The 25,168-nt window shown below is 41.3% G+C and overlaps 1 protein-coding gene across 2 annotated transcripts; it reads left to right on the forward strand.

Moving 5' to 3' along the window:
• Positions 1–633: 633 nt before the first annotated feature.
• Positions 634–24,932, forward strand: LOC116045800 (SH3-containing GRB2-like protein 3-interacting protein 1). 2 transcript variants are annotated; one of them, XM_036005429.1, is made up of 24 exons: positions 634–1,064; positions 8,377–8,440; positions 8,830–8,875; positions 9,726–9,782; positions 10,089–10,146; positions 11,162–11,337; positions 11,490–11,501; positions 12,010–12,021; positions 12,529–12,553; positions 13,045–13,108; positions 13,614–13,684; positions 13,796–13,870; positions 13,965–14,033; positions 14,129–14,905; positions 16,986–17,107; positions 17,224–17,374; positions 17,511–17,567; positions 18,872–18,983; positions 19,237–19,392; positions 19,585–19,717; positions 19,813–20,015; positions 20,947–21,011; positions 21,267–21,431; positions 21,545–24,932. In XM_036005429.1, exons 1-24 carry the CDS (start codon positions 1,055–1,057, stop codon positions 21,565–21,567), a joined length of 2,703 nt encoding a protein of 900 aa, XP_035861322.1. In that variant the 5' UTR covers positions 634–1,054; the 3' UTR covers positions 21,568–24,932. The 2 variants fall into 2 exon arrangements, with proteins under 2 accessions (XP_035861322.1, XP_031149521.2); XM_031293661.2 differs by lacking the exon at positions 17,511–17,567 and having other exon boundaries at positions 635–1,064.
• Positions 24,933–25,168: the final 236 nt, after the last annotated feature.

Below are 25,168 nucleotides of genomic sequence, written 5' to 3' on the forward strand. Positions count from 1 at the left end.
GAACTCCTTACCCCAAAAAAACTTTTTTCAAAAAGCTTTTATCTGTCGCTCACTCAAGGACAAAATCATGTGACCAAAAAAATGATGGAATAATTTTTCCTCTTCTGCTATACTTTTTTTTCAGTGTATTCATGATTTCAACAAAAGGATTTAAGGAGACTTGAGGCCTTTTTTTTTCTTTTTTTTTTTTTACAGTGCCTGACCTCTTATTTGTATCCTGTGTTTGTCTGTGGGTGAGTGATTCAGGCGTACCACTTTTTGGATTTAAGCAACTAAATCACATTTCAATGATTGTACAAAATGTGCAATAACAAAGACAAATATAGGGAATTCTACTAAGCACAAAGTGGACATTTTCTTTCTGATTAATTTGCAAGACATAACTTTCTCAAATAGTGCATTATATTATGTGAGACCTTGTGTAATATGTATGCAGATGGCTGTAGAGTGTCTGCATGGGGAAAACCAAGATGTGCTGAAGGCATCAGGGGACAGCGACCACGTGACCATGGTTGCAGGGATTGGTTTAGTGCAGATGTGACATCAGGGAGCCTCCCACTCCGTCCCTCTTCCCTTCTCTCTCTCTCTCTCTCTCTCTCTCTCTCTCTCTCTCTCTCTCTCAGTATTTCCCTGTCTCTCTGCCTCTCTCTCTCTCTGTACCGCTCTGCTTTTTTTTCTCCTTTGCCTTTCCTCAGCATCCCCCCTCTCAGAGATGGCGTGTATCGGTGCTGCTCGGGCTGCCAGGGCCTAACGTGCACACAGAGAGAAGAACCCCCCCCCCTCCCATCCCCCGATTTGCTGCATATTCCTCGGGTGTCTCTTCTCACTGTGTCCTCCACCACTGCTGCTGCCTCTCAGCTCTCCCCCCACCCCACCTCCCCGTGCGGGTGTCTGGGAGTTGGGCCCTTGGGGGTGGAGGGAATCAACATCGTGCTTCGCTGGGGAGCTGTGCAGAATTAGCCATGCCCTGCCCAGGAATCCTATGACCGGCTGGATTTCTACATTTCTGTCCGCGTGCGCGCCGGCGGACAACATAGGATGAAAATCTGCAGTCATGATGCAAGGTAAATGATCTGTGCTGTGCACTCCTTCTTCTCCTATATTTCCCATGTTTCCCACTCCCTCTTCGTCCTCCTCCTGCCCTCTTGTGTCCCGCTGGGCCATTAAAGCTGGCGTATACAGTGATGTGATCTGTCGCACGGTCAGTCACAGAGGACCTTTGAGCTAAAATGAGCTACATTCACGACCAGTGTGACAATCTCGGCGTGTGTGTATGTATGTGTATGTGTGTGTGTGTGTGTGTGTGTGTGTGTGTGTGTGTGTGACGTTGTTTGTGACAGAGAGAAAACGTATATGAAATGAAAGCGAAGGTGTGTGAGGTGTGGATTTGTAAAGATATAGCAGTGTAATGCTGCACTTGCTAATGTCCTGTTGTTTGTGTGTTTACACGTGTGTGTGTGTGTGTGTGTGTGTGTGTGTGTGTGTGTGTCTCTCTGTTTGCTTGTGCACATTATAGCAATTTAGTTACACAATGTCACAGTCTGTGTCATAAAAATACGTTTTTCAGGAGTCCAGGAAGCTGCACTCATTTATACCTCTTCGGCTGTTGCTTTCAGTGTATAATATATCATGGCAATAGGACAAGGGAGGCTTAAACCATCTATTATTTGGTGCCTGTGTTGCATAAAGTGAAGTAAAGGATGCTGTATTAAAAGTTAACAGTGGTGGAATGAGATAAAGTACATTGTAAACTGTGACGGAGGAGCTGAATCATAGATCTAACCCTCCATGACAGATGCTGGGTTACCATCCATGAATGCCAACGTGGTAATGGAAGTTAGCTATTATTAGCAAGAGGCCGGCAGTCAGCCTACCATGATACTGTACTCAGTTCATGAGCTACACAACAACACAGATGTCACATGCTTAGCATAGCCTTCCTTAACTACACGTGCATTGCTTATTACACAGTATAGGCTGTCAAGTGTAGTTAGTGACATTCAGTTCGTTATTTGGACTTAAACATGGCTGCAGTACATGTGCTGCAATGACAGCCCTTTTGTGTATGCAGCATGTGGGTTTATCACCTCTATAACAAAATAATGAAATGCAATATCTTCAGAACATGGCTTATAATGTTAGATGACTTAGACAGTGTGAAATGAGCATCTTCATTTTTGATTATTTGTGCAAATGACCCCTTTTTGAACTGTACATTTATTCGACTGTGGCTTGACATTGACTCCAAGGTCTGTACCGGTGGTTTTGCATCTTTTAGCCCTGTAACTTCAAATCATACATACTTTACACTAATGCTGACCATTTATCAGAGCATGGCATAAGGTGTTACATTGATTTCCTTATTTCCAGGCAGCCTTTTGACGCAGTTAATGCCAGGACTGTATGAAAATAAACATGCCAAAACTTTAAACCTTCTAGAGATAGGCGATCCATTGCAAGGGAACAGACAAAAAGATGCACAATGCATCATCCAACCCCATTGTAAAGCCAATTAGAAGGTGGGCTGAGAAGCTAGACATCATACAGTAGAATATTATTTATGAATTGGAGTAAGAGATAGATGGTGGTAATGTGCCATGTGTTTGCCAGCTGCCAAAGATGAGGTTTAGTTTGTAGATGCTAATAGAAAACGAACACAATGTTCTTCTACAGTTTCAAAGTATCAAATTAAAAATATGATTAAAGTCAAGTCAGAAATACAGAAAGCTGTACTTACAGGTATCTTTAAACATGGAGTTGAAGCGACTGGAGTGCATTCAACGTGTATCAGCACTGAGCAAATCTGTCCTGTGCATGGTTCAGAACTGGCCCAACCTTGGTTGTATTGCTTTTGTCTTTCTTTTTCAATTCAAACCTAGAGATGGCCCGATACCATTTTTTGCTTCCCAATAGTGATTCTGATACCTGAACTTGCGTATCGGCCGATACCGAGTACCGATCCGATACCAGTGTGTCATATATTTTATTATGTTTTAACAACTGATTACTACTATCCCTGTATGGATGTGATATTATTTCTATCTTTGTTGTCAGTCTGGCTCAAGTTAAACTCTTTGTGAAACATGAACAAACACAAACAATGAATGCCACAGAACTTTCTTTTATTATCCAGTTTGACAATCTGTTATAACGGAAAGAGAACATAAATAAGCTACTTTAATGTAGATTTTCTTTAGGGCTTTCTTACGTGGTATCGGATCGGTGCATGAACTCCAGTACTTCCTGATACCGATACCAGCGTTTTAGGCAGTATCGGAACATCTCTACAAACCACCTCTCTATCACTGGCAACTGAGGCATGGTGTTGTTTAGCAGGCAGTTTTGCTGTGGCAGAGATAGGTGTGTAAAGAATTTTCACACCTATGCACAACTGACAGCCAGCGTGGATATCTGACAGCTTGTCTGTTTTAGGAATTTACAAAAACTGTGGGACGAATTCTTCTGAAGCAGTGACAGAAGGTACTGTTTTGAGACGTCTTCTCGCTGGTTTGTTCAGATCCACCTGCAACATTTCTTCTGGAGGTGTCACATCTGTTCGCCTTCATCTGCACATGCAGATGGCTCAGTTGTAAACTCCCTCCACTGATGTAGGCCACCAGATGCAGCTGAATGCTCTGGAAGAAATCAAACATCAATTACCAGATTTGTTCTGGAGCTTTCTACTAATGAAGGCCACAAGATGCGGCTGAAGGAAATCTAGGAAGTGCACCTTGAGTTAAGAATTTTATGTCAAAGTAAGAAAGTGGTATGTCATGAAAAGGTTTGGAGTCCATGTGCAGGCGCCAACTTTTTTTACCAACTAGTTATTTGGATTTAAAAAGTTCATGACTAGATCTTACATCTCAGACGTTCAAGTTTCCCAGAAACAGTTGAACATTCAGTAAAAAAGGACTACTTTTTATTTATCTTATTTATACCACAGTGAAATGGATGGGGACAAATGGCCCCTAGAAATTTGGGAATCTGTCTAAACAACTGTTTTACCAAAATGTTTTGGAAATGAGGATATGCATTTGAAACCCTATAAAGTGGAAAGGTGGTGCTATCGCGACGGTGCATCACGTTATGCTTTACTGAAAAATAGTCTGCAGTAATGCAAAGTATATGCCATTTGTAGCAGGGTAACACGTGAAATCACCACTATGGTCCATGCAAAGAGTTTTAACAGAAATGTGTCCAAACATCTTGTTTCTGATAATTAGCACAAGAAGAAGACCCAAATTATATTTACAGCTAATATAATAATTACACTGTTTAATGAGTGTTGTAGGGCTCTCCTCAGGCAAACTTTGTAAATGGGTTACAAAAGCAGCAGTCTGTTCCCTCAAGATGTATCATACTGTTCAGCAAGTTTGTCGCATATTAATGTCAGGATTGTCTATTTTTACTTCTTATCACACAAGACACGTGCCGGTTAGGACTGGACAGAAGGCTCGCTGTTCAGAGCTGTCTCCACTGATAAAGAGCAACGATGCAGGGATAATCTGTGCTATTGAGCAGCCCAGCTAGCTACTAATACATCACAGGCCCTGACGTGTCCTTCAGTACCTAGGAGAGCTTCATCCCAAGTGAATGGTACTGAGCACCAGTGCAATTGTCTTCACATTTATAGTTTTCATTAGTCTTATTATCAGGATTTCAATTTGAGTGTAATGGTTCATCAAATCAATGACTCAATATTTATTTTGATTTCAAAGTCAGTTTGATTTAATTTCCCTCTCAACAATTAAAAACACAACAATCAGTACAGGTCTCTATATATGGAAAAAGTAAAATAAATGAGTCATCAACAATGCAAAAGTATGTTCCTTTTTTTAAACAGCACACAAATTACAAAAAGAGATAATGAGCAAAGAACACAAATGGCGCATAATGGCTTATGGGTCACAATAAAGTCATTCCTGGACACTCTGTGTAATATAACAAGGTCATTGGATAGACAGGAAGGCACTCCACATATAACAAAAAAAATAATGACAACAAGGAGGGAAATATGAAAAAGCCTTTATTGTAGTGGCTAAATCGTTAAAAAAGCCAACATGTTTTGACTAGGGCTAGGTACCGAATTCGATTTTTAGGCACCGATCAAATTGCCTCCTTAGTATCGAGTATCAAAAAATGCCTCATCATTCAATACCAAATTTCAATACCTAAGGAGTAAATCTCATCAGCGTTAGTGAGCCAATAAGCATGCAGCATGCTTCTACCAAGGTCTAATCATGCTGGTGATTGGCTGTCTTACGTTATACGTCGTAGAGGTATGCAGAAAAAACTCTACGGTGCTCACGTAGTAGGAGCTGAAAAATATATGAAAATATTTTTGCCGTAATGTTGTAATTTCTTTATGTCAAAATGGATTTTTATAAAATTGGTTACGAAAAAAGTATCAATCAAGAACTGTTATCGAAGTCACGGTATTGGTTTTGACCACTGTAGGTCTTCATCTGACCTTTTAACAACGTCATTGTTGGACTCATATATAATATAATGTATAATACTCACTCTGGTCCCAACCATCTTTTCTGTTCCTGTAAAATAATGCTTAAAAAATATATTAAAAAGTGTATTTATGTGTTGGAGCAAAGCATGTGTTAATGTAAGATCACATGCATGGATGCGTTCCTATGGACTATCACTATCTATTACTATACTATCACATTATGTGTTAAATAGAAACATATGCATAAAAAAATGTAACACTGTAATCCCCCCACCATGTATTTCTGTTTGTCTTTGTCATTGAAAATCGATAATAAAATCTAAATGAAAAGGGAAAAAAGAGCACAAACTGAGCTGCCTTTGAATAGCACAAAATGTTCATCCACCCAACTGTCCATCACACGTGTCCCTGTTGCTCTTGTATGAATGTGAGAATCCACTGTGCTCTCTTGTCTTCTAAAACACTGTTATGCAAACCTGTCACTTGTCTCTTTTAGGAAAAAAAAACATGTTCTACACCACAGCTAATACAAAGAGAACATTCTACTTTAGTGATTTCTTTTGCCATTAGGAGATTTAGCTGTTGGTCATTCTCTCGTGTTTTATAAGTGGTAAACTGTCTTTCTTTTATCAGAGTTATCATACAGGTACATGTGGAATACAGTTAAATGGCTTTCACATCTTTAACCTGAGGGAAGCAGGAGGATTGTCAATGTTAATTAACTCATTAAGCTTCATTTAGTCTCAAAAAAGTTCACCAACAACAACAACAACAACAACTGAAGTTTGCTGGACTTTGGCTTGTCTCTGTTGTTGTTAGTGCATGTGCAGAGCAGGACACACCAACACTGAGTAGATATTCGGCTCAATTTGATAGAGAAGTGTACAATTCTGTGTCTGTTTTGGATCATCTAATAATTTTCTATTTTTAGCTACGCTAGTGGCATGGCTCTGGATGGAAATGTCTGTCTGTCTGTCTGAGGTCAGTTGGTCTGTTGGTCCACCCAACACTTTGGTCCTGACTGAAATATCTCAACAATTATTGGAAAGATTGCCATGAAATTTTGTACAGACTTGTGATTCGATTTGTAAGCTCCAGAGGATGAATTCTTTGACTTTTCGTCTATTGCCACAAGCTGGTCAATGTTTTTATCCAGTGAAATGTCTCTCACCTCAGCTGTGCTTGGTGTTTTTCATTTCTTTGATCAGTCATTCTGATGGAAATGAAATGTGTTCCTAATGTCCATATTTTTAGACATCCACTGCTATTTGACTTAAAAAGCTTTCTGATTTGAACAAAGTTAAAAAAAAAAAAAAAATACTGTGTCAGCACAGAAAGAAACGACAGCCCTAGGGATGGGAAATTATAAGATTCGATCCGATTCATTATTGATTCCTTTATGGATTCCTGGTCAATTTTCTGTGTGGAAAGAAAATAGGCCTACACAGGTTTTCAACATCACCACAACTGTTGATTGAGAGAAGATTTGTACAGCATTTGTTTTCATTTAGGTTTTCTTATTCAAAGAAACCCGTGGCGCTAATGTTATTATAACATAGAATATACCCGTGGTAACGGACGTGCTACTTGGTTGGGAAGCAGCGGAACTCGAGTATCAAATACATGGCATTCCTGGATTTTAAGCCCATGTTGTCCCTTACTTGAAATGATCATTTTGCAGACATTAGCAGCACTGTTGTCATCTTTCTTCGTGAAATGAGCCATGCTTTAGACCGTTTCTTGTGCGTCCACCAGTGTAGACGCACAAGTTTGACGTCATTATTTTCAATGCGCGACTGTCAGAAAAACATACCGGTGTTCTGGCAGTTTGCGCTACCTACTCAGGATGAACTACCAGTAGCTCATCCTGTCAGACTAATCTGATGAACTAAGCCTCCCACTCCTAATGACTTACCTTAGCAAAAAGCATTGTTCAGCAGCTACTCTGGTCAGATATGTGTGAGAAGCAGACGTCTAACCCACATCAATGAGATTAAAAGTAGAGTAGCTCATTCTTTCGAGTAGAAAATAGCTATCAGAATGGACTACAACCTCCTATAAATGTGGTTAAAAGTAGAGTGGCTCATTCTGTCAAGGAAGGAAATATGCATCGATAAAAGTAATTGATAAGTTTGGGGGCATACGATTCCGATGGTTCAGACTTATGGGAAATGGCTCCCTGTTTGGCGTGTTTCTGCGCTTGTGTTTTAAGTATTGTTTTTTAATAATTGTACATTGTAGTTTTTTCAGTGTTTGTGGAGTCACCTTACATACTGTAAGTCAGTGACACCGCAAACCAGGAATAAAAACACAGATGAAGCATTACACTACAATTCCAACCTTGCAATACTTATGCAGAAACCTTTAGGTTTTGCACACATTCAGTTCTGTCCTTTTTGTCTGTTGTCACAGTCATCCTGATTCGAGCGCTATGTGGTGCCAACCGTCAGTGCTGCAGGGGTCTTGGCACCCAGTTTGGCTGACGGTTGCTGCCGTAGTAGATCTCTCCCCACTCTCCCTTGAATCTCACTAATGAAGTGGACACATTGATCAATCTTTGCTCGTGTTTTCTTTCCATTCTATATAGTCAGAGAGGGGACACTTAAGGGGATTGCGTCTGCGCTGCTGCATTTTATGTGGAGGCTTTCTTCAGATGGCAGGGATGTTTGTGTCCCGAATCAATACATTCATTTATATCAACTTATTATGGTTACTGTATTTCCTGTGTATCCACTATAGGACAGGTTCATTCTCAAGTTACTGTACATTAGCCTGTTACTCTTTTGTGTTATTTGCTTTTAAGTGCATTTTAATGACAAGACCGTTAACTTGACAGTTAACTATTAGGCTTTATATTAGCATTAAACTAATTCATCACTTCATGATGTTGGTCTCCCTCCCTCTCTCTGCACTAGGACTGAAAAAACGAACCAGGAAAGCCCTGGGCTTACGAAAGAGAGACAAGGATACAGATGCAACGTGAGTTCGCTCATACTTGTAATTAACATGCCGAGTTTTACAACCACCCAACTCTGAAAGCATTTTGAAAATTAATCAGTTTGAAAATGTGAATGAATAGGGCTGGGTACAAACCTAAATAGTCTAATGGGATTGACCAAATTGGGTCATTAGCGTCAGGTATCAAAAACTGTCAAATATTGAATGTGTGATGAGAAAGTTCCTGATTTCATAGACTATTTTATTTAATGCAAGACTCTTTTACTACTGTTGGTGTTTTGACAGAGGTATTGTAGAAAAAGTAAGATTGAATCAGTACCAAACCTCATATTTTGTATTGGCACTAGTTTTATGATATATATATATATTTTTTTTTTTTTTTTTAATTTATTTATTTTTTCTTCAAGCAGGACTTCACCTAACAAAGAAGGAGCTGGAAGCAGAAAGAAAGGAAATGTATGTACATTTGACATTTTCATTGAAAAAATGTGTGATGTTTCCTCTCTGTTCTCTCTCTTGAGAGTAAAGATACAGTGCTGTTAACAAATGAACTTCCATCCAATTCCAATCCAAATACAGTGTGTTACAACAGTTATTACTGCCTTTAAAAGAAAACTTCTGTTTATTACAACTTGGTTTATGTAGTTTTGGCCATCATTTCTACTTCGTTAGGATGAACTTTGTACTCACCATAGTAACTGCTGAAATCTGAAAACACGGCGACGCCACGACAACAACAGGCTGACGATCTGACAGGTTGTAAACAAGCCAACATTTAATCTAAACCTCTTTATTGGAAGGTGAAAAACAAAAGTCAGCCAATCTGAAATGTCGGTAGTAATCCCTCACTGCACAGGAAAACTGTGTGTGCAAACAACTACGTCAACTATGATAGGTCAAAGTTAAACCAGAAAGTTCTAATGGATGTTTACAACTGAAAGTTTGGATACTATTTTCACTGTTTGCCTTTGTTTTTTTCTTCCAAATAAGTAAGCATAACACATGCTTTTAAACAAAACTATCTCTTTATCCGACTGCTTATATTTCTTGCCCTGTCTTACTTATTCTCAGCAATTTTGTCACAATTCACTTGGTGTGTGTAACATTATTTTTACCGACAGGAATAATGACCAAAACTACAACATTAAAACCCACATTGTAATGAACCAGTCTCTCTATGAAGAACATTTTGATATTTGTTTCTCATTTATTTATTTATACAAATTCATTATTTGCAATGACATTTTAATACTGCATTTAATTGTTCTCCTTTAATTGTTCTATCTTTTCTCCATTTTGTTACTAGAAAAAGGCCAATGGAGCCCCAAATGGTTTCTATGGGGAGATTGACTGGGACAGATATGTAAGTATGCGAAGCCTACTCCTCCTCCTTTTCGATGTTTCTGACCAAGCAGGGACTTTGCAGCTACAATACTTGTACTGTGCTGTGGCTATCAGTGTCACATAACGCTAGGTTTAAAATGACAAATAGAGTGATAGCTGCATATTTCTGTGAGTGTGCAGGAGCTTCAGCCAGGAAGCTGTCCGTCTAAAATCTGATCCACATTTATACGCAGAGCCGTTCACAGGGAAGAGTTTAGTGATGCCTCTGTACCTGTGTGTGACTGACTGGAAATGAGATGTCACTTTTCTCCTCTCTCTTTTCCAGGCCTCTCCTGACGTGGACGAGGAGGGCTTCAGCCTCCGGCCCGGTGACGAGGGCGATGATATCCTTGCAGTGAAGAGAGGAAGCAGTCTGGGGACTCTTCTCCTGCAAAACTATTGAGCTGTTTGGCTGAGTGGCTCATTGGATGAGTGCTTCTCCGCATTAACTAAGTCAAATCAATAGCCCCCCCCCCACTCTCTTGCCACATCACATGTGTATGTCCCTTAAACTGAAAAAAAAAGAAAAGAGATGGAGGGCAACCGGACAGACACATTGCATTCAGACTATAGTCTATATGCACGACGTTCCGCTTCAGGGATTGTTCAGGTGCTGCCGAAAATTCCGCCGGATGTCTTTCATTTCGGCCGGATGTCCGGTACCTTCCGCTTTCTTTGTGTCGGCATTTTAAACTCCAGTGGATTTATGAGGACTATGGTTAACTGCCAATCTAATCTGTCCAATCTAAGTTTTCTGTTTCACGACTAAAACAACCTTTGAACGTACACGTGTTCCACCAAAACGAGTTCCTTCCCAAGGCTATTTCGCCGAGGCGCCGTTGCTCCGTGCGGAGCTAAGCGCCGCCCAAGACGATTGTGATTGGTTTAAAAAAATGCCAATAATCCAGAGCACGTTTTTCTCCCAGCTGTGTGGACTAGCCATACCCTCCTGTGCAGCGCTGTGGAGGAAGGTCTGGCAATGCGAGACTACATTCAGACTGACTTTTCAGTTGTCACAGAGTCACAGTTCTCATTAACAGCTGACCCTCAGTTCACTGGTATTTTTAAGTTTTTGATCCCGCAGGTGTCAGCAGCTATAAGTTTGAAATGGATTCATAGAGAGCTGGTACTATGGAGACTTCCCCGGAGCAGGATGATTTAGCGGAGACGGAGCAAGAGTGTCAGTTACAGCAGCTGTAATATAGTTAACTGGGACACAGCAGACAGAGACACAGAGTGGACACGTCACTCTTCTTTAGAGAGACATTTTAAAAGAATACGATATCTTTAAATGCTGTAAAAGACTGAATTAGCCTCCATCTTTCACATTATTCCACTTTGTCCTTGACACATGTTCACCAGCTTCCCAAGCAAAGCAGTTTTTCTCCTCCAGCGACTCAGAGGACGACGAGGACAGCAAGAAGAAGTTCAAAATTAGGATCAAGCCGCTGGTGGCGGACAGTGCCAAGTGTGTCCCTCCATCTATGGACGAGCTAAAAGCCTCCGTGGGAGGCCTGGCACTCTCTCCATCTCTGGTGAGCACTGCTGATCAAGACTCTTGTTCTACCACACAGTACTGAAGGGAACACACGCTGCAATTTATAATATGGTAACAGCTGTTGAATTTTGTCTTACACCCCTCTCTGTGTTTGTCTTCTCTTCTCATTAATCTGCTGTCATCTTTTAGAAGAGAAGTCCGGTAAGCCTGTCATTCATCTTCACATCTGTATCACCACCAACAGTGATCGCATGGCATGAATTCACTTGGAAATGGTTGAGAAAGTTTTCCTCCCCATTTTCTGTCTCACCCTCAGCGTCGGTGTCCTGCCTGGGCCGTAAAGGCCACTTTTGTTGACTTTTTATTTCTGTTTAGCTTCAGCTTTACTTCAACCTCTCTGGCAAAGTGTTTTTGTTACATAATGCACAGTAAACATAACACACACACAAAGCTCCAGGCCTATTGATTTGGTCTCTGTGAAGCTTACATGCCGTGCAACCTGCTACATAGAACACTGCGTGTTGGTCGTAGGTGATGCTGGGATTGTCCTCATAATCTCGAGGGTGTTATGGCTCATGTTGCATTATTAAGGCTTTGCGGTGCAAGTAAAGAGGTGCGATGTGTGCAGTTTTAGTTGGTGTCCATTTGACTGATTTGTCACTCACTCTCTGACCCAGGTCTGTTCTCTCTTCCTTTTTGCTGGTCTCAGAGACGCAGCCCGGTGAGTTTCATACACCATCTGCTGGCTGTTTCAAAGCCGACAGCCTGAAGCACAGCTTTCTAATCCCTGCTGCCTGATCTGTTTCAAAGAAAATGCAGTGCAGAAAGTAAAAGTATACACAGCAAAATAAGAATAATACATAGTTTTAAGTCTCCAACCCTTTTCCTAAAACAAGTGAAAAATATGATACTGTGGTAACATAAATCTATGCATTTCTATATGTTTATTATTTATTGATATATCTTCTTGATTTGACTGAACTGATTGGCTTTGTTAAATTAAAAACATGTATTTGTACAAATATTTGTGCGTCAGAATTAATTGAAGAAGCTAAAACCTTTTTATGAAGTTCCACTTCACTTAATTGTACTGCTTTGTTATTTGTCTTAGAAAAAAAAACATCTTAAAATTGAATGGAACAGTGATTTATGTTTTTGTGGTGTACACTTTCATGATATATTGTCTAAATGCTCATTTTATCTTTTGTTTGGATTCTATCTTTTACAGGGACAGATAAAAAGGAATTTGTCCTGTAAGTACACCAATTGCTAACACATTTTTCTAACAAAAAAAATGCTCACACCCTCACAACGACAATGCAAACATGCTGATGGTCAGCAGGCAAAATGTGTATCAAGTTCACCATCTTAGTTTAGCTTGTTAGCATGCTAATGTTAGCACTAAACACACAAGTACCGCTGAGGCTGATGGGAATGTCAGTTTTGCATGTGTTAGCCATAAACAAAAGTATTGGACACACTTCATGGCTCTTGATGAAAAATTAAGGGATGATCAAAGTGATTGAAATTCACCCTGAGGGGAACACGACTGTCTGTATCAAATTTTGTGGCAATGCATCCAATAGTTGTCGAGATATATTTTAGTCTGGACCAAAGTAGTGGACCAACTGACCGATATTGCCATGCATAGAGCGACACCACTAGCTATACACACGTTTTTTTTGTGATACTATAAATAAATACAATTGCAATAGAGCAACAGTTTTTGTTATGTTTCTAATAGGTGAAGAGATTGCCAGACCCAGACGCTCCACCCCCACACCAAGTCCTGCCCCTGAGATGCCAAGGTCTGTCACTCTTTTAGCAAATATTGACCACGACAACAGAATATATTCAGTTCAGTCAGTGGTCAATACCCATGTTTTTCAGTCTGTAAGCTATTGGTGCTACTCCAGGTTGAAAAACGCAGTGGTTCTCAACCTTTTTCAGTCGTGACCCTCCAGAATAATGAGGTCGGTGGTCGCGGTCAAGGAGTAAACCTCTATATATGGGTGCCTGCTCTACCAACTGAGCTACCTGGGCCACTTTTTCTCTCCCCCTGACCCGCCTTCAGACCCCTTTCTGTGTTCCAGGACTTCCTGATTTACACATGAAGCTCTAAATATAACACATGAAATGTACCAAACTCACACAGTTATGTAAAAACCACTCCCCAGTCTAGAATATGTTATTTCATTTTTTTTTTCTCCCCAACTGTCTGGCGACCCCCAGAAATTGTCTTGCGACCCCTTGAGAACCACTGGAATAACCTAGGAGCAGGAAAAGTTCTTGATCGTATGTCTCCTCTTGCAGTGACAGGCTGTCGCAGAACGTTCCTGTCTTTTTTGGGCTGCCTTCAGAGACTAAATATGCCAGATATGATGGTCTGTTTCCTATTGATATTACTTCACATGAATTGATACTAAACACGTCATGTAGCAGGTGCAGTTTACAGAGGTGACGTTTATTGTTTTTTCGTCATTATTCAATCACAGTGGTCCCTACTGAAGTATGGGGAGAATCAAGACCATGCTCAGAATCACAGCTGAGCAGAAGTTTCCCGACAGGAGGTGAGCTGGCATTAAGATGAACCTCAGTACATACAGTATTTGAAATGTTGTACTCTGTAGTGCTAAACAGGCCTGACCCCCGCCCTTGTTGCAGCCCCTCCTCCGCTTCCTCCAAAAAACATTCCATCAAGAAGTCATTACGGCTATTCTTCGGACTCTGCTGGTAAATGTTGCTTTTAAAAAACAGCATTCTGTATCAATCACACAGTTAAATCCCATGAGAGCTTTCATCTAAATGCTACCTCAAATTCTTTGCAGCTGATCTACCCAATGGAAGGGCAGCTCGCAGGTCTGCCCCCATCTACCTGAACGTCCTGTCCCCCGCCTCTTACCGAGGCTCCCTGGCCCCTGACCTAGACGACGTGTTCGGCCCCACGGACGGCACCCACACCAGTGAGGAAACGATGTCTCCCAGATGGGTTACTTTCACCAGCGACAGACCCCCGCCGCCCGATGAGCCTGCACCCCCTCCCCCACCGGACTCTCCTCCTCCAGACACGCCCTCGTCCACCCCCTCCACCCCCTGTCTCTCTCCAGGTCCGCCGCCAAACGAGCCCCCACCTTCGCCTCCGTCGCTTTCTCCCGGGTCTCCTCCTCCCGGGTCTCCTCCTCCTTTCACGCCACCAGAATCACCCTCCTCCATCGTGCTCGGACCTCCTCCTCCGGATGAGCCAGCCCCTCCCCTGCCTCCCGACTTCTCCCCCTCTAATTCGCCTCCATTATGCTTCGACCACGAGGTGATCGATGAGGAGGTGCTGCAGTTTGCAGAGTACTCTTCGTCCCCTGTCCCCATCAGCCCTGTGCCCCCTCTGCCAGCAGAGCGGAGGTCTCCTCGGCCAGGAGTCATATCTCCCCTGGTCCTGGGGGGCATGGGGGGAAAGAGGACTCCAGAGGGAGCATACCTGAGAGATGATATCCCAGACTTTGTGGGTTCACCCAGAGAGCTGACGCCGAGCTTCAGGGGCACGCCACCTCCTCTCCCTCCAACCACCTACAGGTCTATTATGTCTTCCCCAGGGCCCTCCTCCGGCAGCAGTGAGTACTCTGGTCTCTTTCTGTGTGTTTACAGGGGTTAAGTATGCTGCCCACACACAAAGTATGATGGGAGATGTGTATTTAAACTTTGGAGTGTCCTTTAGCTTGGTTTGTTTGAAAAAGTTAGAATGACGCTGCCATCGGTGCCACCAAAAAAATCCCACAGAGATGCTTGAAACGCAGGTCCTCTTTCCTCTTAGCGATCTGTTTACGTTTTGTTAGGTGTTGGGATGTAAACTGAACCAGCTACAGAACACTCATCCTCATCTCATGAAGAGCTTTTTATGTTTGCTGTTTGCTTTTCAGTAAATATAAACATTATTTATGTCTTGATGATTTTTTTTGGTAGATACGCAGGAAAGAAGTATTATTTTCACTTTATTCAAAACAATTTTAGAAAAGCAACTGCTACAGTGACAACATGAGTTAAATTTCAATATAATATAGCGTGCTACTTTGACTTTATTCGGAAAAGTTACAGTTACCATAAAAAATGACTTCAACTGATGTACCACTTAATTAACTTAGATTGTAATAAAAATGCTAATTACTAATATTGTAACGTTAGAATGGAAAGAATATGATCATTTGAATACCTTCATTATTAGACTGAGTCATTACATCATGAGTAAAAAATTATAATTTATTTAGGTAAGAGTTGTTGGTTAATGTAACTATTCAAAGTACTTTATCACATTACAAATATCTTCCATTTTAAGGGAATCTTTCATTATTTCTTTGTTAGTTAGAGCTACACAACCTAATAAAATGACTTGCTGCCCTAAAAGAAATATACATAATCTCGCAAAGTGATGTAGTTCAAGCTATTTTGTAAACATGGATCAAAGCTTTATTTCATATAAAAATCACATGCTAACAAAAGTTGTAAATTTATTTCAAATACCATTTTAGGAAGTCCTTGTACCTTCCAAAGGTATGGACATATGCACAAACAATAGAAAGCTACTGCACTGTTTCCTTTAAAGATGAGGGTGCAGTAAATGCTACCATGTAATGTCTGAAGGTCTGAACAGAAATCCAAACTAACGCAACCAATTTTGGTTAGAGAAAAAGTGTAATGGTTTTACCTATCTGCCAGTCTGACTGCCAGACTTAAAAAAAAAAAAAAAAGGTGTCATGTGCTACTGCTTCTTACTGACATGTAGTGGTATGATTGTAAGGTAACAGCCTCTTATGTTCTTAATTCTTAGCAATGTAATTCTGTACGAAACATACTTCTTTAATGCTCCACCAGTAACTTTATCGTAGGGACAGATGCAAAAAAAATATATATTTACCTACAATTGGTGATTATAGATAGCGGACGTTCCATGTCAGACCTTTATTAATTTACAGGACCCTCAGACCCACAACACCTCCAAAAGGCTCAGCAGTGATTTTGTGGCATCCCAGAACCAGACAGCCGCTCTCATTTATTTAGTTTTGCTCCTGAAGTGTAGAAGTAAGCGGTGAATCTTTTTAATAAATTGTAGAAGTGAAATATGGCAGCTCTTTATAGCTTTAGTGCGTACCTTTTTTTTTATTATTAATGAACTTCCGTTACATTCAAGCCATTGCCAAATGAGTTGATACAAAGCTAATTAGGACTTTTAGCTCCACACAACTCTCTCTCTGTATTTCTCAGTATGGCTATGCTCAGAAAATGGTGTCGTCTGGCGACTTTCACGCGCAGAAAATTGAGTGAAGATAATTACCTCTTCTGAAGGGTCCATCATGTTTTTTTAATCCTCCGTGTCCTCCTTGGATACAAGCAACTGCATGGAGGAGGGGTGGGGGTGGTGCGCAATCATGGAAGGCTTGTATCATGTGGACACGCTGACAGTTTCGTTGTCATTACTTAGAATTCCTCATGGGGGAAACAGAAACTACGCACTATAGCTTTAAAATCTTCTTGAATTTTGGTCACACGTTACTGTCTAAAGTATGTTCCGGTAAGGACATACAGTACTCGCTCTGCGAAAGTGACATGAGTGGAAATGTTGGAGCCGATGTTGAATGATAATCTCTCTCACTGTGATCTGAAGGCAGTGCTAACCACAGACACTGGTATGTGCCGCAGGCCCCTCGTCCCCAGCCCGTCCCACCACGCCTCAGTCTCGAGGCAGTCCAGTCCCCCCGCCTCCTCCTCCTCGACCGTCCTCGCGACCAAAGCTGCCCCCGGGGAAACCAATCACAGACCTGGTACATGTGAAGTGTCCTTTCATTTCTCAGTCTCTATTTGCATTTATCTCCCTTGATGAAATAAAATAGTGTGAAAACTGATTATTAATACAATTGTTGTTGTGTGCTGTCTCCAGACTCGGCCCTTCAGTCCTCCAGTTTCAGGCAGCCCCCCACCTTTCGCCCCCCTGGCCCGGGCAGAGAGCTCTTCCTCCATCTCCTCCATTATCTTACAGAGTGCAGCGTCCACTCCAACCTTAGGAAGGGACCTTAACATGTCCGCCACAGGTACACTACTAGCAAGTCCTCTTGCTCTTCCTGTTTTTCTTTAGCCTCACATCTCAGTCTGTGTCCATGTTGTCTGTCGCTCATCGTCATGTCCTTGTCTCACAGTCTTGTCCTCCTCATGTTTCTGCTCACTCAGAGGCCTCACAGCCTCTGGTATGGTTTGACCACGGCAGGTTTTATTTAGCTTTTGAAGGTGAGTCAAGCCAGAATGCTACTGTGGTCCCAGCAGTGCATGGGCTGAATGCGCCTGCCCTCCTTTTACCTGCAGTCTTTTCCACGGTCATGTTCACTGAGCCAGAATACTGCTGCCCATCCCATCCCATGCCCTGCTCACTCACATAGGCTACGTTCACACCGCAAGTCTTAATGCCTAATTCTGATTTTTTGCTCAGATCCGTTTTTTTGCTAGGTTGTTCACATTACCTTTTAAAATGTGGTCTATATCAGAGTCCAGTGTGAACTGTTTGCGGTTTTGAAATGACCCGCATGCGCAAAAGAACAATAACAATGACATCAGACGCAGCACGCTGTTGCACTAAAGTTAGGGAGGTTATGGAGGGAGTAAGCATTTTCGCTTTTATTTCAAAATGTTTGTGTAATGGCAGCCGTGACATTAATGAGCAGGTGCTGAGGAAGAGAAGAATGAAGAGAAAGAGAGCCAAATTGGCTATTTTGGCCTTTTGTAGGGTTATGGCTGCAAATTCACTATAGAGGTCTGTGTGACCGGACGACCGATATGCACGTCAGGACCGCTACGGGCCTCCACCAGAGTTTCCTCTGGCTTCGCCCTCGCAAGTGCTCACGCTCCACCTCCCCGACGGTGCGAGCGAGATGGGCCGGTGGTGCACCCGACCCCGAGGGACCGGGATCCCACCTCAGCCGGCGCACGCCGGCCCTCACTTTCATTGCACCACTGGGTGACCCTCTGACTTGCGTGCGCGTTACACTCCTTGGTCCGTGAACGGGTCGGGTGGGTTGCTGACATCGCCTTTTTTACGTGAGCTGATCCCCGCCCTGGCAACGCGGTTGGGGCACACTGAGGACAGTCCGCCCCGGTTGACAGCTGCACTGGGAGCAGGGGGCCCCGCCTCTCCCCGCGGAGAGAGAGGGCGCAGCGAGGGTTATTGAGGTAAAGGTCGCATCAAATCCGCCTTAGTAGTTCACACTGCGGCCGCATTGAAAAAAATCAGATCTGGGTCTGATTCAGGACCACATATGGAAGTGGCCTGAATCTGATTTGAAAAAATCTGATTTGGGCCACTTTTGCCTGCAGTCTGAACGTAGCCATAGAATCTGGTTTCTAAATGGATTGTTGAGTTTTTGCTTTTTTTGGTTTATACTCCCCTATCCTTTGTGTATAACCCATAGAGGAACATTTGAGCATATAGGCAAGGAGCAAAGAGAGTAGACATAGTCTCAGTGTATTTAGGTGTATTTTGTATGTGTGTGTGTGTGTGTGTGTGTGTGTGTGTGTGTGTGTCTGTGTGTTTTCAACAGGATGCTCCAGAGGACCCAGTCCGCTCACCATGGGACCCCAGGACACTCTGCCAGTGGCAGCTGCCTTCACAGAAACCATCAATGCCTACTTCAAAGGCGCAGACCCCAGCAAGTAGGCCCACATTTTTTCTGTTTTCGACAGTGGGATCATCACTGATCAGTATGCATTGATGAAATGTAGAAATGATGGAAAATTTTGTTATCAGTAGCTAGATGAAGAGTCTCTTTTTATATACTGGTAAACACATTCTTGGCAGCTACAAACTGACTTTGCACTTCAGTTTTGATGCTAAAGGGATTCTGGCAGTGTGTGTTTTTGTTCAGTATGATATCTAAGATCTGCCTCTTCACTCCCTCTGTCCCAGATGTGTTGTGAAGATCACAGGGGAGATGGTGCTGTCCTTCCCTGCCGGCATAACCAGGCATTTTGCCAGCCACCCAACTCAACCCATCCTCACCTTTTGCATCAGCAACTACAGCCGACTGGAGCAGGTCCTCCCCAATCCACAGCTGTTGTGCTGGTAAGATGAACATTACAGGCAAACACACACACACACACACACACACACACACACACACACACACACACACACACACACACACACACACACACTATTTATTATCAGAAGTATCTAATTATGGTGCTCACATGGTTGATGGAGTAACTTGATGTTGAGATTGTCTGAATCAAATATGTACCTCTCATCCCTCAGTGATTCCACAACAGACAATGTAAACAACAAGGAGTTCTGGGTGAATATGCCAAACTTGATGAGTCATCTGAAAAAAGTGGCTGAACAGAAGCCTCAGGCAACATACTACAACGTGGACATGATCAAATATCAGGTATCAAATATCCATTGATCTATGTATTTAGTTGATCTAACTATAGTATCTATTCATCCATATATCTCACCGTCTTGTGTTTCCGTGTGTCTCAGGTGTCAGCAGAGGGGATCCAGTCCACTCCTCTGAACCTGGCGCTAAGCTGGCGAGGCGACACCGCCAACACAGACCTTAGAATAGACTACAAATACAACACAGAGGCCATGGCCGCCCCCGTGCCACTACACAACATCCAGTTCCTGGTTCCTGTGGATGGAGGCATGGCCAAACTCCAGGCCATGATCCCCCCCGCCAGCTGGTAAGGACTCCTTGCATTTTGGACCAGCTGAAGGGGCTCATGTGGAGGGGCTTAATCCAACCTAGAACAATTTCCCACCCTTCCCCCAAAATTATGGGATGTTTGGATGCTATGTTGTAAGTTTGAAGTGTAAGTTTTTCATAAAAAAAAATGCCAGACAGAAAACTAGTTCTAAACACTTGTCAATCTTCAAGTTGTTCTGTAATAACGTGGACATGGACTTGTTCACCTGCCTTGTTTAGTTCGGTTGAATCGAACACTGGAGCGTTTACCCTCTTGGTGCGGTTCGTTTGGGCAGGTGTGAACACACTAATCGCACTGAGGAGGGGGTCTGTGTCCGGTCACAGACAAACCTGTTTATGATAAACTCGGTTTGTTTGTGGTGAGAACGTGATTTGACCCAGCTACCAGGTGTACTCTTCAAGTTTGAGCTAAACGGCTCCTGTAGTCAGGTCTGCTTTGCAATCTGCGCTGCGGCAGAGCATGCAAACCGTAGCAGCTTGCTGTCATACGGAGCAAAGTCTCGGCGAGCAGAGCAGACGCAGTAACGTTGCTCGCGAAGCAATATCTGGAAAATGATTTGACCATGGAGAGGCGAGAGACAGCTAGCTTGACTGTAGTCAGACATATACAGTAGTCCAGAACACAGGACCTTCTTTCTGTATTTACTTTTGTGCTCCCGTCTCAGACACATCTGGCCAATAAGAGGAGCGAACGTTCTTGTGTGGTTTGTAGTAATGCATTTTGATTCACTTGGATTTTTCTCTGTGTGAAAACAAACCGAACCAAAGAAAAAACGCACCAACTTTACAAACTCATCAACTGATTCGGACCAGAGCAAACAAACTAGATGTGAAAAATGCGCTTAGGCTTAATTTATCAGACAGACATCAACATGTCCTCTGTAATGTGGAATTACTTTCTCATAAAGGAATCCAGAGCAGCAGACGATACAGTGGAAAATCCCCAGTCTCTCTCATAGATCTGAAAATGGAGGTAAGCGGTCATTTTATATGTTCATTCATGTTCTTACATAATCTTCTTGCTAAACAGAGAATCAGTCTCATTATATTCTCCCTTATGTCACTGCACTGAACTGAAATCTCAGTTACAGGCGAAAAGTGTATTGGTATTGTTTTTGGATTGATTTATATATTCTTTATTCTTTTATCGAAATGTCATCATTTCACTACACAAAGTAACAGAAACAGAAACACACACAAACCTATCAATACTGTATCTGTCCTACAGGAGTAGGGGCTCTTCTGGGCCGGTTCCAGATGACAGAAGGTCCCTGTAAACCCTCACAGCTGGCAGTCCAGTTCAGCAGTGAGGGATGCACTCTGTCGGGGTGCGACATCCAGCTGGTTGGGACTGGCTACCGGTTATCGCTGATCAAGAAGAGATTTGCTGCAGGTCAGTTTGAGTATCAGTATTGTGTGTGACCTCTTTGGTGTAGTCATCTAAATGCACACAAACACTCCACGCTCAACTTCTCTGCTTCTCTGATGTTTCGTTTTACTTCACAGGGAAATATTTGGCGGATAATTAGTGGACCTGTTTGTGAACGGAACCAAAAGAATCAATGGCTTTTGACTGTGAAGACTATGGATCCATCCCATGTTTAGTGCATTTGAAACTGTATCTTTAGCAACCATTAGAATGAATGGTTGAGATTTAACAGAATAACACAACACAGATGACAACAGATCATTTTTGAGTTCGTAATATCATTTTCAGTCGACTGACTGCTGCTGAGTTTATGCAAGTAAATACAAATCATTAGTTTTGTGCACTTGGAACACACATATGGGCTTACATGGAGTAAAACATAGGAAAGCTCTGATTCTTTGTTCTTGTTTTCATACTTGTGGATTCATAGAGTGATCCAGCCTTATTCATTGCAGTTTCTTTTGTCTAACTGGTCGTCATTGCAAATGCACCGTAAAAGATAATGTGAATTGATTATATAATATTACAACAATCTTAAGCAAGGTGGAAAAGACTGGAAAATGTAAAAAAAAAAAAGAAGTGTATTATAGAGTTGCTTTGCAATTGTATTTTAATAAGTTATAGGTTCCATGGTAATATCTGATTTACACTGCCACCTCAAATCAGAGTTTTTTTCCACCATGTGTGACCGATCTTTATCGTTGTCTAAGCAGAATTTATGTTTCTGTGTAGACAGCCTTTGAAATGTCACAGCCCATTCTATCAGTCTTGTGATTGAAGGTGACTGGTCAGTTCACAGTTCAAATGACCTGCAGCGCTGGACTAACATCAGCACTCTTAATCTGAAGGTGCTTTTTATATGGAATTATATTTGTGCCTCAATCCGGATCACATGATGGGGAATATTGAGCACATGAATTATATATTGTAGAGAAGTTATCATCATACAACAAATACTTTAATTGAGCAGAGAAAAAAATTACTTATTTGCCATATCTTAAATTTAATTTAAGTTTAAAATGGCTATAATCAATATTTTTATATTTACATGGGATGACATAATTACTTTTAGGTGAATGAGGCTGCTTGTAGTGACAAACCCACAGAGAATTATCACCCCAATAGTACTGTTTTGGTTGACTCTGACTGTTCTCATAGCATTGTTTTTGGTCGCAGCAGGCAGCTGTTTCAGCAAAATGGCTAACCCCACTGTAAAAGTTAGCAACCAGCTGGTGAACATTCTGGAAGCATTTAAAAAGCTGATTTTTCTTTAGAAGTTGATAGAGACTAAAAACAATTAAAAGAAGGGTAAATATTGGTCAGGTGGCCAAAAAACACGACTCCAAATGAATGCTAATGTTACTGCGTATCTGCTGGATGTGTTAATCCATGTTAAAAGGCAAGTGTTTGCTAACAAGTTCACCATATCAACTTAAAAGGTATAATATGTCAGTGTTCACAGCTGTTTTCCGCTGCCCACAAGTGGCTAAATTTCCGGTTTACATTTACTTTTTTAAAGGGATTACATTAATGATTGAAATGCCTTGGTTGTGTAGCTGACAATTATCAAGTTAGCCAACTAGCTTAGTTAGCTACTGCATATCTGGCAGACGTTAGATACCAATACAGCTAGTCTGCGAGCTAATCAAATACAGACTAACTTTCAAACACAATTTCAAAAGGTTTCATAAAATCGGGTATGTTAGCAAAAATGTATATAGCATACTTTATGTGTGGCTGTGGTGTGCCTGCTTACCATTCTACTACCTACATACCAGATAGGTTATATTATGTGGTTTATAGCAGAAAAGCAGGGAATTATTTTTGAGTAATGATCATTTCTCTACAAAATATCATTCATGTGTTTGCAAAACAATCTTATTTTGTCCCATATGGCGATCAGGATTGAAGCAAATATATGTTTACACATGCAGCCTTTACCACTACTTTGATGGCATATTGCTGTTAACGGGTCATGTGAACAGAGAGTTGGAACTGTCAGTAAATCCGTTACAGCCATTTGTCCTGCTGAAGAACAAAAGCATTACATTACCACTATGAGCAAGTGCAATGCTGAGATACATCAACTTTCCTACATCACAGGACTTTAGTGGTGTTTGTGGTGGTGTGTGAATGGTCAAATTTTGTACAAAAAAAAGTCGATACTTGTGTGAATAACAGCTGCTACTTTCACTGGAAGAGTTTGGTTCCTTTATTCTGTTAATGTTACAGAAATTATGTTTGAAAGGGCCTTAAGATGTAAGACGCATACAGAGCCAGACAAGAGTGCCAAACGGTGGTAAGAAGGAGCTTTAAGTTTCAGGAGAAATAAAGAGGGACCTGGGCTGACGATTGTAGGAGTTACCTTTGATGCTGCTTAAAAACTTGACCAATTCCTTTAACCATGATCTTTGATAGAGGTCTTGACAAGGACTATTGGGGACATAACAGAGTAATGAAAAGAAATGTCTATCAAAAAGACAGCACTATATATGTCCCTGTTTTATTTTCTTGCTTTTCCACCATGTTGAATAAATGTTTTATCATTTTCTAATAGCAATATTTAAGTGTAAAAAGTGTACATAAAAAGCTATGTTTCAATATTTCTCTGGGCATATGGATGTGTCTGTGATTGTCTCTTGGTTTATTGATGTCAGCACTCATGATGAATTAGGTTCTATGTAACAACACTCCCACTCTTCATCTATTGTTTTACATGTGGGTTTCTTGTACCATAAACGTGTTACTGTTGATGAATAACTCCAAACGGTGATGCATGAAATCTGCATTTGTCCATTCCAGTCTTATCAATTTCAATAAGGTCATGATACGTGTGTTACTGTATATTTGTGCTATGAGAGAAGACTTTTTTTCCTTCACTTAAACCTCCACTCTCTGTTTTGCTGTTGTTGCACCTTCAGAAACTCATTGTCAATAAATTTGGCATGTATTCATTGCTATTCCCATTCCATGCATCTGATATAGGTGTTTAACATTCTCCTGTGTTTGAATTGCACACAAAACACACCTTAAATGTCATTAATAAAACAATTCATGGGCTCATGTCACATATCAATATGTGTTTGAACATTACATTTTATTGAATGTTTTTATGTGTTGACTCACAGTTTGGGCCTAGGTGTAATATTTCATTTAGTTCTTCGAAATTGGAAAAACATAATGGTTCTTTCAGTGTATTAAGAACAACAGTTCTCAGTGTTTCTGTTACTTATGCTTCGGTTTTTCTTTGCCTTTTTTGAGCATACACTTAGTCCACCAATATGGAAGAGTTTCTGTAAGTTTATTTTTTCTACAATGTTTTGGCTGTATTCCTTTCACTGCATTAGACACAGAATATGCAAACATGTCATGTAAATTTCCCATCCAAAGATTTTGAAAGTAAATATATGAAAAAAATATAATGTAATACCTGTTTTACTTGGTAATAAAGAAGAGGAAATATGACACATTTATCTCCCTCTCATTTGTTCAAAGACAGAAAAGTATACATTATGGGGATATTGGCTAGATTATAAAATTATTTTCTGTTTCTGTAAAAGTGAATCTCTCAACCTTATTTCTGTTGTTAAACTAAGACTATTTTTATTACTGTCGTTTATGATTTATTCCTAAATTCCACAAAGCCTCAACTGGGTCACGCAGGTCATCCGAAAGGAGAGGGTATGGGGAAATAATATTAT

Source organism: Sander lucioperca, chromosome 9, assembly GCF_008315115.2.
Source record: "Sander lucioperca isolate FBNREF2018 chromosome 9, SLUC_FBN_1.2, whole genome shotgun sequence".
NCBI lineage: Eukaryota > Metazoa > Chordata > Actinopteri > Perciformes > Percidae > Sander > Sander lucioperca.